Genomic DNA, 12,413 nt, shown 5'->3' with positions numbered 1-12,413 from the left:
GCCAAGTTGAAGAATTTTCCCCCTTTTTCTTTAGAAGATTTGAAGTTACAAGTATTTACTGAACTTAGAGTTTGTAACAGCGTTGTGCATAAGAAAAATGAGTCTTCTGCTGTCCAAAATTTGGAAATAAATCCTTTGATAGAACTGGTAATCAAACTAGTCTAAAATTGTGGCTCCTCCCAGGTCAATAACTGAGATTTCACCTTTTCTCTCTTGGATTTCAGTTCTGCTTTAACCACAAACCTATTTCTTTTCAGCCTTATTAGTCAAGAGGAATATTTATGAGTTCTTTAAGTTCTTGTTGAGAAATAATTCGACTTTTCTTAACTATTTCAGCTCTCTGCAAGCCGCCAAGATTTAGCACCCCCTTACAACCTGAGCAGTAACCGGGTGAGTACCTGCAGGAAATCCTGGGAATCTTCAGTAGGAAAAAGGAAGTGACTCCACTACACCAGTTACGAGGGCTTAAGTGGGAAACATCTGTAAAAAACAGGGGCAACATCCATGTGCTCCTGTACCCTTGGGACTGTTCCTAGGATGTAAATAGGTCTGGATGTGCTGCACTAGACCTCTCTTGGAAAATTCCCAGGTCTTTGTCATCCCAAGAGCTGTGGGATGTACAAGGGCATTGTCAAGCTAAAGAGCTCTTCTAAAGCTGTCACCTCTGTGGATGCAAATCTTCTGGGAGTATGGGACAGATGTGGGTTCATATATAAGTTCAGGTCAACATCCAGGACAGAAAAGTCCTATGAGGAGAGTCTCTGACCTTCCAGTGGCCTTAGACTTGTGGTGGGTGATAATTCAGCCCATCCCACTCTGTAAAATCACCAGGATAGATCCAAAGTATTTCTTTAAAAGGGGAAAGATTAAATTTAAACTTATTTTCCAAATCCTAGATAAACTGAAAGGTCCCCTCCTGATAGATATTCTGCCCAGCAAGCTTGTAGTCATTTTAAAGGGGAGAATCTGGTGGTGAGAAGGCATTTTAATGCATAATGCAGTTGCATGGAATAATAGAATTTTGATGTAGTGCTCCAGCTTTGGTTGCTAAATCTGCTACATCTGATCCATGTAGGGAATGCTAAAACATGTGCAGGTGATAAAGTGCTTATAGCAACTTCTATTTGGAGGCAACTGTGGGATGCTTCAATATTGTAGGTTTGGAAAGCCAAAACTTAAAGGGCAGAGCTCTTAATGATTTCTGTTTTTCTCCTCCCTTCCCCTCAATGATTTCTCTCATTGCATGTTTCAGAGTCCAAAGGTTCCAGCAGAGGTAATGCATTAGGTCCACCTAATGAGTGGGATAATAATTTTATCTCACTATGAAGTTTATTTTGCTCACTCACGTGCTTTTATTTCCTGCTTTGAAGATGCTGCTGGTGGTGCCTCGTTTGCATAGTGCACAGCAAAGGAGTTTTTCCATTGAGAAGCTGGTCATTAATGCAGAGTGAACTGGTACAAAGCAGAGAAGTTTCTCCTTGGGTGCATCTGATGGTTTGTTACAGAGCTGGAGCTGTTTAGTGCCATTTCGCCCAGATTTTTGGACATGGTGAAGTTATTTTGGAAATGGCCCCATCTCAGCTAAAAAAAATAGACATGAAAGCAAGCAAATACATAAATATCTGCCAGTCATGTGGACATTGGCCTGGAGATGAGATAAACCCTGACACTTCCTTCCAAATCCTTCTCAAGCTTTATGGCTTTTGTAGTTCAGTGTGAACAGCTCTTGGTTTCTATGAACTAATGATTTAAAAGTAACACTGGGCCAATGGAAAACACGTTTATCCTTAGTTTCATGTTAATGCTCCCGGAGCAATGACTCTTTGTCCCAAGTTTTGGTTAACTGGAGTTAGCTGGTAGTGGCTTGCATGAGGTTTGGCAGCTCTTCCCGTGGTTGTAGGTGCTGACAGACACTGTTGTACTGCAGGAACGTGGAGCTGGGGTGGTGGGGGTCATCCCTTTGCTTGCAGTGAGCTTCAGTTCAAGGCACTTGTTACTCAGGACATGGAGGGTGCAAACTCCTCAGCTGGAAATTTGTGGTTTTAAATGGATCTCTGGTTCCAAGGCCAGGTTGGACAGGGCTTGGAGCAACCTGGTCTAGTGGAGGTGTCCCTGCCCATGGCAGGAGAGTGGAATGAGATGATCTTTAAGGTCCCTTCCAACCCAAACCATTCTGTGATTCAATGGTCCAGTTTCCATAGGGAGATGAACAAAAGCTTTTGTAATCACAGTGAAATATTAAACAAGTTCTTAAATGATCCTGTAGCACACAGACATCATAAAGCTCACTGGTGATATCAGTCCTGTCTGTTGTAGCATAAAGGACCTGAGAATGGCTTGATAGGCAGAGCTTTGGCTAAGCTGGGTGTCTTTGTCACTTGGTGAGAGAGTTGGTGAGAAAAGAAGTCTTCTCCAATATTCATGTATTGTTACTTTCCCAGGAATTTGGTGTTGTTTACAAATAACTTTGAGAAGTTAATCTAAACAAGGGATATATCATAAGAAACACCAGTCACAGGGTAGTAACAGCACCTAGAATTGGGTGCAGAACTAATGTGTCAAACCTGTGCACTTAATATTAATTAATTATTTCATATTAGTGGGAGGCCTCAACATGTTCCAGATTATTCCTCTCCTTAACTTTTATTCCATGACTTCATTTCTCTCTCTGTTTTTAACATGGTTGTTCCTTACATTCCTGCTGTCTTTACCATGGATTTTTAGCTTTGTGGAAGGGGCTCTTGAGTCTCATTCCTCTTACATGAAGCACCATCCATGCTGGTAAAGTTTGGAATGTGGATGCTGCTTCATTCTCCAGCACTGTGAAGAGCCAGGACTCATTCCCCTAAACGACAAGAATATTGAACAGTTTGGGATAAGAAGTAAAGATGATGTTGGTGCAACTAAAACAGGCAGCTTGGAAGTTTCCAGAATTATGGCCTGGATTCATCTTGCAGACACAATTGACTGATTTTTTCTAAAAACATAGATGGATGATCACACCTCCATGAAGAGCTGGAAAAGCCCTTCTCCAGGACTGGAACAGAGGTGTGGGTTTGGCACATTTTGGAAGAAAAACATGAAAGGATATCTCTGTGTGCCGACACCACAGAGAGCTTCCACTGGGATTTTTTTTAAATAATAACTCATAAAATTAAGCTGCTTAACTGGCTGAGAAGGCAAGGAGATACCTTTGAAATTCACTTCAGAAGACAGTCTGATGGACTATTCCTATTCTGTTAACGGGACTCCATGTGGTCCCACCTCTTAAGTTCCATCTGCTTGCTTAAATGAGAAAAAGCCAGTTTTTACTCCTGTTATCACCACAGATATGGTTACAGGAGAGTGAGATGAATTTGATTCCTTCTTGCACATCAGCACATGTCAGTGCTGCAGGAGCACAGAGTGTCTCAGTAGTGATGTAAGATAGGGAGATGAATTTTTGTGTTCCAGGGCGCTCGCGTTGGAAATTTAAGTTAATTAAATTTACTTGGAAACTGAATTTAAAAACTGAGTTGACTTAGCTGGATGAATCAGATGCACAAGGAATGGAAGGCACCTCTGACTTGTTTTACAGGTCTTCTTCAGACTAAATCACATACTGATGAAAAATTTCATGAGTTGTTGTTAAAACACCTTTACACAAAGAGCCATCCTGTCTTGGACAATCATCCCTCCTTTCCCAAACGTCCAGTATATGTAGCTCAAAAGCCAAATAAGACAAGATCGTGCCACTTAACCTTCAGGTTTTTCTGGGAACCAGAGTTTTTTTTCAGCAAATTGATACCAGGTAGATTGAATTTGAATAATCTTGCTGTTCGTGAGAACAAGTGCCTTTGTCCCAGCTGTGTGTCCCAGCTCTGTGCTTGTATTTAAGTGCTACATGGTCACCTTTTCCTAAGCCTTTGCTGAACTGCTAAAATAATAAAAACACAAGAACTATTCATTTCTCTTACCCAGTGCCTGCATTTTTAATGGTCTGTCAACCTCAAGAAAAGATTTGTCAGGTAAAGCCTACAGATTTCTCAGGTTGTGATCACCCCTGTTTGCCCTAAAGATTTTGTGCATGTTGGGGGTGACCTGGGATAAATTCCCTGGGGGTTTTCGTGGAGGATGTGTGAAAGAAGGGAAGGCAGAGGAGAAGCAGGAGAAGGCATTAGAGAAACAAACCCCTTTATAAACAGCTCTGCTTTAAAGTACATCAAGGGACACACATTCTTCTGGTGGCTATTTTTGATTTGTTAATTTAAGTCACTTGACCTCTGTTTGGTCACTTGGCAGAGACCAAATATATTCATGAAGTGATGGCTCCTCTGGGCAAATGATTTACAAGCTTCCTTTCTTTCCCTCACCACCCTTCTTGATGGGGGAAAGATTCACAGCACTTAAATAATAGTCATTGCTTAGATTTAAAGTTTTAAGTCTTTCAGTGCAGATGGGAAACTTGGGAACTTCATCAAGTTAATATAGTTAATAATTCTTTTTTTTTTTTTTTTGAGATGGATTATCTTTCAACCCAGCTTAGTAAAATCAGTCATTCATGAACTATCTCTTGCCTCTGCAGACTGTGCACAACAGTTGACCCTTTCAGTTGTCTCCAGTGTTTTCTTTTGCAAATGTTTCTGCATCTGTTGCCCTGGTTGACCTGGTTTTAATGGTTTGCTTTCATCGTGGAGTTGAGCCTCTCAAATCTGACCTTCAGTCCAGAATGATGATCCTTCCATTCTCTCCAAAGCAAGTGTTATTTGAAAACTCAACATGCTTAAAGTATATGATCAGAGAAGTCCTTTTCTCGAGGCATATTCCTGTCTTCATTTTATTTAACCTGGAAAAATACTTAAAATCCTGTAGAAAATGTGGTCATCCATGGTATTAAAGCTAAAGCAAAATTTCCAAAAGATCTTGAGAGAAAAGGCTTTTCCTAAGGAAAAAGTCCCTAAACATAACACTAAACACTAAACATTGCCATTCTGAAATGAATATTCTGAAAGTGTTTTGCTGATTTTTACCTACTCCATTTTTTTTTCATCCTTCCCAAACAGGGAAGGATGTCAAGAGACTTGCCTGAACTAATTTTTCTTGGTACAGTCAGTGAAGGGCACTTCTGACTCAACAAATCATGATTCAGGAAATGATTTAGTTGCTCCTTACCTGCACTGAGTCCATGTCCTAGTAAGCTGGAATATTCTTAGTATTTGTAATATCCTTGCTGTTTCTTATGTCTCTGTGGTCTCCAGAAGCACTTAGACTTGGCTTAAGACATGTCACCTTTATCCATTTGTCTGAGGTACAAAAGGAACACTAATCAAGCTTTGTTATGTCCTCCAAAAACAAAGCTTTCAGGTGCTTTTCACTCTTCCATAGTTCTTTTTCTTAATCCAATGCCAACATCTGCCAGGCTGGTGGCAGAACAGACCAGAAGGCAACAAAACCAAGTGGTATTTCGGGATTGTTTTGAGTCTTTTGAGGTTTGGTTTGAGTCTTGTATTTTTTTATTAAACTCCTCCAGCACCACTGAGCTGGTGCCTCTAAAAAATACTGAATTATATGAGATATTTTCCTGGTCTGCAGAGAGTATGAACCATTTTCTCATGGTTTTGACTCTTCTCTTGCAAACTAATTCACCAATGGGAGCCAGAGACTTCAGGAAATATTTCACATCCCAAAAAGAAAAGACAGGTTGAGCACAGTCTGAAGTTGCTGGCTGTTTCCAGGATGGCTCTCAATGTCTGCACGTGAAATTATTAAAATATCAGGATGAGCAAAGCAGTCTCTGAAGCAGTATTTGGAATGGATAGAAGTGGGACGAGGCTGCACGTGGCGAGGCCACCTGAAAGAAACCTGCACTCATAGAAACACAAGACTGCAAAAGCCTAAAAGGAGTTCGTGGATGAGGAGTAGGAGAGACTGTTTCACAGAAGCATTTGGTGGAATTTTCCAGACTTTTTGATGTAAGACATGAATGAGTTGCAGGTCAAAGACAGTGCTGAAGTTGGGGGCGGAAGGTATGGGTAGAACAGCTCTGCCATCTGTGCTGGTAGAGCAGGAAGAGCTTAAACACCCAAGTCCTCAAAAACACAAGACTAAACAAAGCCCTGGTGTGTCACTGCTGGTCCCAGCCTGGGTTCTCTCAGTTGGACATTCAGGATGGCTCAGAACTCAGACATCCATCAGCCTTTAGTTATCCCAAATTTTACTTCACAGATGCAGCCCCTGTCTCTGCATCCAGCAGGAGGGATGTGAGCTGGTCGAGGTCTGAAGTCCTGCCAAAGTGCAAGTTACTTGCTATTCAAAGCAGGGGAACTTTGATGGGACTAACCTATAGATCCAAATGGAAATGATTTTTGCCCTGGGCTGCTCACTGTGACCTTCAACCCACTGGAGAAATCTATTCTTCCTATCCTGGCTTATTTATTATTTGTGAAACATTCATGGCTTGGAGTTACAGTTAAGAATAGTTTAGCTGCCTGTCGTTTCTCCATTTAAGGTCAGATTAATTCCTTGCATCCAGCAGTGTGAAGCTTCTTGAAAAGGCACTTTCCCCCCCTCTTCCTCCAGGAAAAAAATATATTAAACTTCTGCTCTGGGATGCAGCAGGTCCATCCATCCCTTGTTACTCCTTTTGAGTATGTTCACTGTACCATCTCACTGCAGAGGTATTTTTATTTCTGTTATGTCTTTTAAAAAACAATCAAGGTTTAGGTACAGTATAACCCAGATGAGTAGAGATGTTGTACCAGCCATAGAAAAACTCTTTGAAAAAATGGGATAAAATCAGTTTGACTGCACCATCCTGTCCTTGCAACCTCTATTTTCTGGAAAGGTGAAACTTTCCAAGCTTTTCCTGAGAGGACTTTTTCCACGAGACACTGAGATTTCTTGTAGCACTTGAGACTGGATGCTTTTGACCCCTAGACTCATAAATGGATATTGAATTGCCTTAAGGTCTCCTATAAATTAAGTAAATTAGAAGGAGCTGCTTTGGCAGGCACTGCATGTGTGCCTCCATCAAAAGTTTGCAGGACAACCACGTGGATTTTGGTACCTCTGCACAACTAATGTGCTCAGATTGGTGAAGGAATTCACTGTCCTGTATCCACATGAAACTTCCAGCAGAGACACACTCTGGACAGTCACTTGGTGTAATCATTGCAGATAAATTTTACCTAGTAAGGATGAGAGAGTTGGGGAAGAATGGATTTGGCCACGTGGATTCTTGACACCCGTGTGCTGATGTGAAATAGTGCTTGGGGATTCTCCCAGTTAGCCAGGATCTTTGTCCTTGAGCCAGTTTCTGGCTCTAAGGTTGAGATGAAAACCACAGTGGACCTTTGTAAAAGCCAGAGAAATCCCCCCACATGTGCAGAATGGTGTGCACCTCCCTTGGGATCCATGAGAAAACCCAACTAGAGAACCCTGGGATCTTGGGAAGGCAGATGACCTGCTGCTTCTCAGTCTCTGTTTCTCCCTACCTCATCTCCACTCAGCCTCTTCTAGGTCTGAAATCATGTTTCATCTTCACTAACCATGTCAAAACTCTAACCTGTCTTTGATGGATCTGTCTCCTGGCTTCTGGTGTCCAGGGCTTGTTCTTTCTATTCCATCTCTCTCTTTTCCAGACTGTTAGAAAACTTGCAGTACTCCAGTTGCTTCTTGTTCATCTTGAGCTCATCCTTTCTCTGACTCCAGGCACAAAAATGCAGCCTTTAGGTCTTGTGTTTCTTGTCCTGTTCAGAGCTCTGTGTGTCCTCACCCCTCTCTGACACTACATCCAGACCCCACTCATGACTAGATACGCAAAATATTCAGGAATTTTGGGTAGACAGTATTATATTTTCACCTGGTTGTAACATTCTCAACTTCCAAAACACAGCTGAGTGAAATATCACAGCTTTGAGGTCTATAAATAAACTTTTCCTGTGCCTTTATGCTGAGGGTGCTCCATCTGTGCAGGGCTGGGTCTTCCACCTGAAAGTGCCTCCGCGGAAGGGTCTTTCCTCAGCTCTGGAATTCTGACCTTTGCAAAGGGGCTGTGCAGGCTGGTGTGGGGTCTCAGTATTGCTGTGCTCTTGCTGGGGGTGCCATCTTGGAAAAATACAACTTTTTTTCCCCCTCTAGGGTCGATGGGAGAGTCAGCAAGATGTGTCCCAAGGTGCCACAAATTCCAGTAGAGGCATTAGTCCATCTCGTACCTCCCTGCCGGGCTCTGGGCAGCAAAACCACTCTCCTGATCCAGGTAAAGAAATTCCTACAGCTAAGAGAACTTCCCTGAAAGTGTAGTGAAGCTACTGCAGTGCCAGATAAAGCTGAGCTGCTCTCAGAGAGTGCTTTTCCTTGGCTTATTCTTTGACCACTGGAAGATGTCATCACAGACTAAAAAGATAATAGTGTGATAAATTTTGGTGTGGGGGGGGTTGGGTTGGGTTTGGTTATTTATTGTTTTTTTCTTTCCCCAAATAATAACTATTGGAATTTCGTAATGTTATTTTTTCCAACAGGTATTGGTAGCCTGGCTGCTTCCTACCTGAATCCTGTCAAGTCCTTCGTGCCTCAGATGCCAAAGCTGCTGAAGTCTCTCTTTCCTGTTAGAGATGAGAAAAAGGGCAGGCAAACCTCTCCCCTTGCACAGCAGGTAAAGCATTAAATCACCCAGGCTCTGCAGCAATCTTGGTGAGTGCTGTTAGACTTGCTGGCAAAGTGCTGTTTTATATGTTGTTGCAGAGCAAACCAAGCTTTTAGTCACAGCAAAGCCTCGTGATGCATTTCCCCTCCACTGTCCAGAGATAGTGGAGCTGTTTGAACTTATTGATACACTCTGCCCACTTGGCTTTTCACAAGTGCCAGCTCCACTCCCAGGGTGATTTATGGGGCTCCCACTCGCAGCAACAATAGTAAAATTTATGAAGTGCACTTAGTGTTGTTTGGGTATTGCCAAGAGGGAAATGTAATTCTATTTTTAATTTGTTGTTTCACATGCCCTTCCCTCCCACCCCTTACCCCAGCTCATGTCACCTTTTACCATCTTCTACTCTGTACTTTGGGCAGTTGCTTTTGTTCATTCTCATCTGTTCCACGTGTCAGGGAAATACTTGATTCCCTTATTGTTTTGGATGTTGGGCAGCAAAGCTCCACCTGCTCCAGATGTGGCTTCTGTGCTCTGAGTTAATGCATGGTCAAACTGACTAAAGAAAAACCTCCTGTCTTTAAAAAAAATCAGATGAAATACAGAATCCCATTATAAATAATATTATCTCCTTTATTTGCAGGGTTCTGGTTTATTTACAAAGGATAGTTCTCTGTAGTGTAACTCTGGAAGGTTTAACAAACTGTTGTGAAGATAAATCTGGAGCCACATCTCATGTTAAAGTTTTGGGGGGTCTATTCTGTCCCTGCTTTAACCACCCAGGTCATTCTGCTGTCAACTTGTCTGAAGTTCTGGAAGCTCCTAACTTGTTAACTTAGACCTCTCCTCACCCCTTGCCATGCAGACAAAATGTTTTAAAGAGTATCTTTCTCAAAACAAAGCAGAATAAACCCTGAAATCCCAGAAAAACTCTTTTTTTTTTTTTTTTTGTGGTTGTATCCAGGCATTCTGTTGCATTTTTGCTACAGCTAAACTTGCTGTTGCAAGAACATCCCAGGACTGCAGGAAGTTGTTTTGGCATCATAAAAGTACAGTAAATATTAAGTAAATATAGCAAAAATAAATCCACTAGCACTTGAGTATTTTTAGAAGTAACTTATTACACATGTAGCACAAATGAGAATAAGGCAGATTTAAAATATTTTTGGTTTGACTGGGGATTTATTCTCTACAAAGTAACAAAAGGAGCAAATTTTACTTATCTAATTTAATGCTTTGTGTTCTCATGTTGCCTTTTGCTTGGTGTTGAGACTGGAATCATATAAACCTACTCATTTATGAAATGTAGGGAATTAAAATGAAGACAGTGGCTTCCTTTACAGGTATTTGGGTATCAAAAGATGCAAATAGATGCTCTTTACAATTGCAGTGAGAGCCTTTCACACCTTCTTGAATTCCTACTGAACCAATGAGAGCTGAGATGAGAAATGAGGCCTAATTTCCTGTCTCTAGTCTAACCACCTGTTCCCACTCCTTTACTGTTCAAGATCAGTCATGTATTGTCTGTCTGGAAGTCACTTTTTAAACTACAGAGACACCTCTTTAAAGAGATTTTAATTTCTGTTATGGATTACTAAGGAAAGTCAATCAGATCGTGATCTCAACACTTTTTAATAGGAGGGAAAATGCTATAAATGCTTTGGTTTTTAAAAAGATAAAAGCTGATCTATAAAGAGGAGTGTGATGCTTTAATGCTTGGTTGCACTGGGGAGCAAACCAGGTTTTTCCATGACCACTGGATCTGTATAACATAATGAAATGGTAAAATTATTCTCTAGTTTTGTAATAGAACAAATCAGTTGTGTTACAAATCCAGTGGTTTGAGAGGTTTCTACGTATTCTTTGGAGCTCTGTCAGTAAGGAAACATGGTTTCTTCACTCTTTGTTAGAAATCCCAGTGAGTCACTGAATATCCTGAGTTGGAAAAGACCCACAAGGATCAAAGTCCAGCTCCTTGCTCTGCACAGACACCCTAAAATCCCACCCTGTCCCTGAGAGTGTTTTCCAAACCCTCCTTGAGCTCTGCCAGGTTTGGTGCTGTGCCCACTGCCCTGGGGAGCCTGTTCAGTGCCTGACCACCCTCTAGGGGAAGAATATTTCCCAAATCCCAACCTAAGGAAAGAAGAGAGAGCAAAATCAGGAGGAACTGCTCCAGAATTAGCTGAGAATTTGTGCAGCACAAAAATAAAGAGGTGCCGTTGCAGCAGGGCCGGCTGGAAGATCATAAATATCCCCTCTCGTAATCTTTCTTGCTGTTCCTTTCTAATGGCCTGAGGATGCAAATGTGGGCAGAGGAATTGAGCTGGAGGGGGTGATGGATGGCCCTGGTGCCCGGGGGGACGTGGGGGCTCTGGGGGTCACTGCTGGGCAGGCAGAGTTAACACCTCATCGCTTACCTGCCACGGCAGGGCAGCCAGCCAGGAGTTCCTGGGCAGCTGTAGGAAACTGTGCCACGGAGAGGACACAAAAATGATCTTTCTGGGTCTCAGAGAATACAGAACAGGGCATCATGTGTGCTGTGGAAGGATAAAACTTCAGTGCACAGTGGCAGGGGACAGAAATGAATGTGCAAGGTGGGAGTAGGTGAGGGATGAACTACAAAAGTATAAAGGGAAGGAGAACCCAAAAGGATTTTTCAGCTTCAATTGCAGAGGAATCTGAGCCCTAACTGGGAAGCGATGGAGTTTTCTCGCTGTAAACAACAAACTGGGAGAGGAAGGTTCAGGAATAGAAATGACAAAGCAAGTGGAAGGATCTAAATCATCCTTTCCTGGCTACAAGCTGAGATCTGGGGTGAGGTTTAAGGTGGATATCAGGGAAAAGTTTTTCACCCAGAGGGTGGTTGGGCACTGGAGCAGGATCTCCAGAGAAGTGGTCACAGCCCTGAGGCTGCCAGAGCTCAAGGAGCGTTTGGACAACGCTCTCAGGGACAGGGTGGGGTTGCTGGGGTGTCTGTGCAGGGCCAGGAGTTGAACTGAGTGATCCTTGTGGGTCCCTTCCATAGCAGGATATTCTCTGATTCTATGAAAAGCAAATGAGCTGATATGTAACAACAGGTTTTTGAGCATAAATACCAAAAATCTAAGTGGATCCATTTAGTACTTTCCCCTGATTCCTCAAACAACTACAGTGAAAGAGAAGGTCCAAATTTCTTGTCAAGCTCCTTTTTCAGTGCATGTTTTGATACATTATTTGATGGTACTTAATTATCTAATGTCATTTAAACCTGTTCTGGAAAAATGCTGGTGAACCATCGTGAACTGGCTGGCCCAGATGTTGAATTTAATTTCCAACATGGTATAATTGAATTATCAGGGTTAGGTGGCTGTACAGCTCTGCAGAAAGCCTCAGATGCATTTTGTTGCTCCTTGTAAGCAGGATCTTATGGCTAAGGTGATTTTAGTGCTTCTGAGCATCGTTTCCAAGGGAGCGGGACTTCACCTTTCCCAGGTTTAGAACTGAAGTTAAGTTCATCATGACCAAGCAACATTCCAAGTGGAAGTGATGTCAAATCTCTGATTCTTTGTGAGCAAACAAGAGATCAGTTCTGATCAGTCGTTGAGAAAATACCCTTTTTTTATTACTTTATTATTTTAGCTGCTTTTTATTTCAGTTGTGCCATTGCTCAGACTGGCATCAACCTTGAAGCGAGCGAGCACACACCGAATTCCCTTCACAAAATGATCTTTCCTGGTGCTGTTTTTGTTTGTAGTGGTTGCTTCAGTTTCAAAAAAAAAAAAAAAAAAAAAAAAAAAAAAAAAAATTCCAA

At 42.0% G+C, this 12,413-nt stretch overlaps 1 protein-coding gene across 5 annotated transcripts in view; it reads left to right on the top strand.

Moving 5' to 3' along the window:
* The window catches only part of KIF13B (kinesin family member 13B), a 129,897-nt gene that overhangs the window by 99,829 nt on the left and 17,655 nt on the right, over nucleotides 1-12,413 (top strand). For 3 of the 5 annotated variants that reach the window (XR_001877313.1, XM_017830471.1, XM_017830470.1), the window contains exons 35-37: nucleotides 337-390; nucleotides 8,119-8,236; nucleotides 8,499-8,632. Coding sequence is in view for 4 of the 5 variants with exons in the window: in XM_017830471.1 (XP_017685960.1) it covers nucleotides 337-390; nucleotides 8,119-8,236; nucleotides 8,499-8,632 (306 nt within the window). In the remaining variant the exon portion in view is untranslated. Of the gene's footprint in view, nucleotides 1-336; nucleotides 391-1,252; nucleotides 1,274-3,577; nucleotides 3,936-3,960; nucleotides 3,988-8,118; nucleotides 8,237-8,498; nucleotides 8,633-12,413 lie in introns of those variants that run through there. The other 2 variants (XM_017830474.1, XM_017830473.1) reach the window with 2 other exon arrangements.

This window comes from Lepidothrix coronata, unplaced genomic scaffold, assembly GCF_001604755.1.
Source record: "Lepidothrix coronata isolate B3197 unplaced genomic scaffold, Lepidothrix_coronata-1.0 Scaffold179, whole genome shotgun sequence".
Classification (NCBI taxonomy): Eukaryota; Metazoa; Chordata; class Aves; order Passeriformes; family Pipridae; genus Lepidothrix; species Lepidothrix coronata.
Note: the sequence above shows the minus strand (reverse complement) of the source record. Positions and strands in the feature narration are given on the sequence as shown.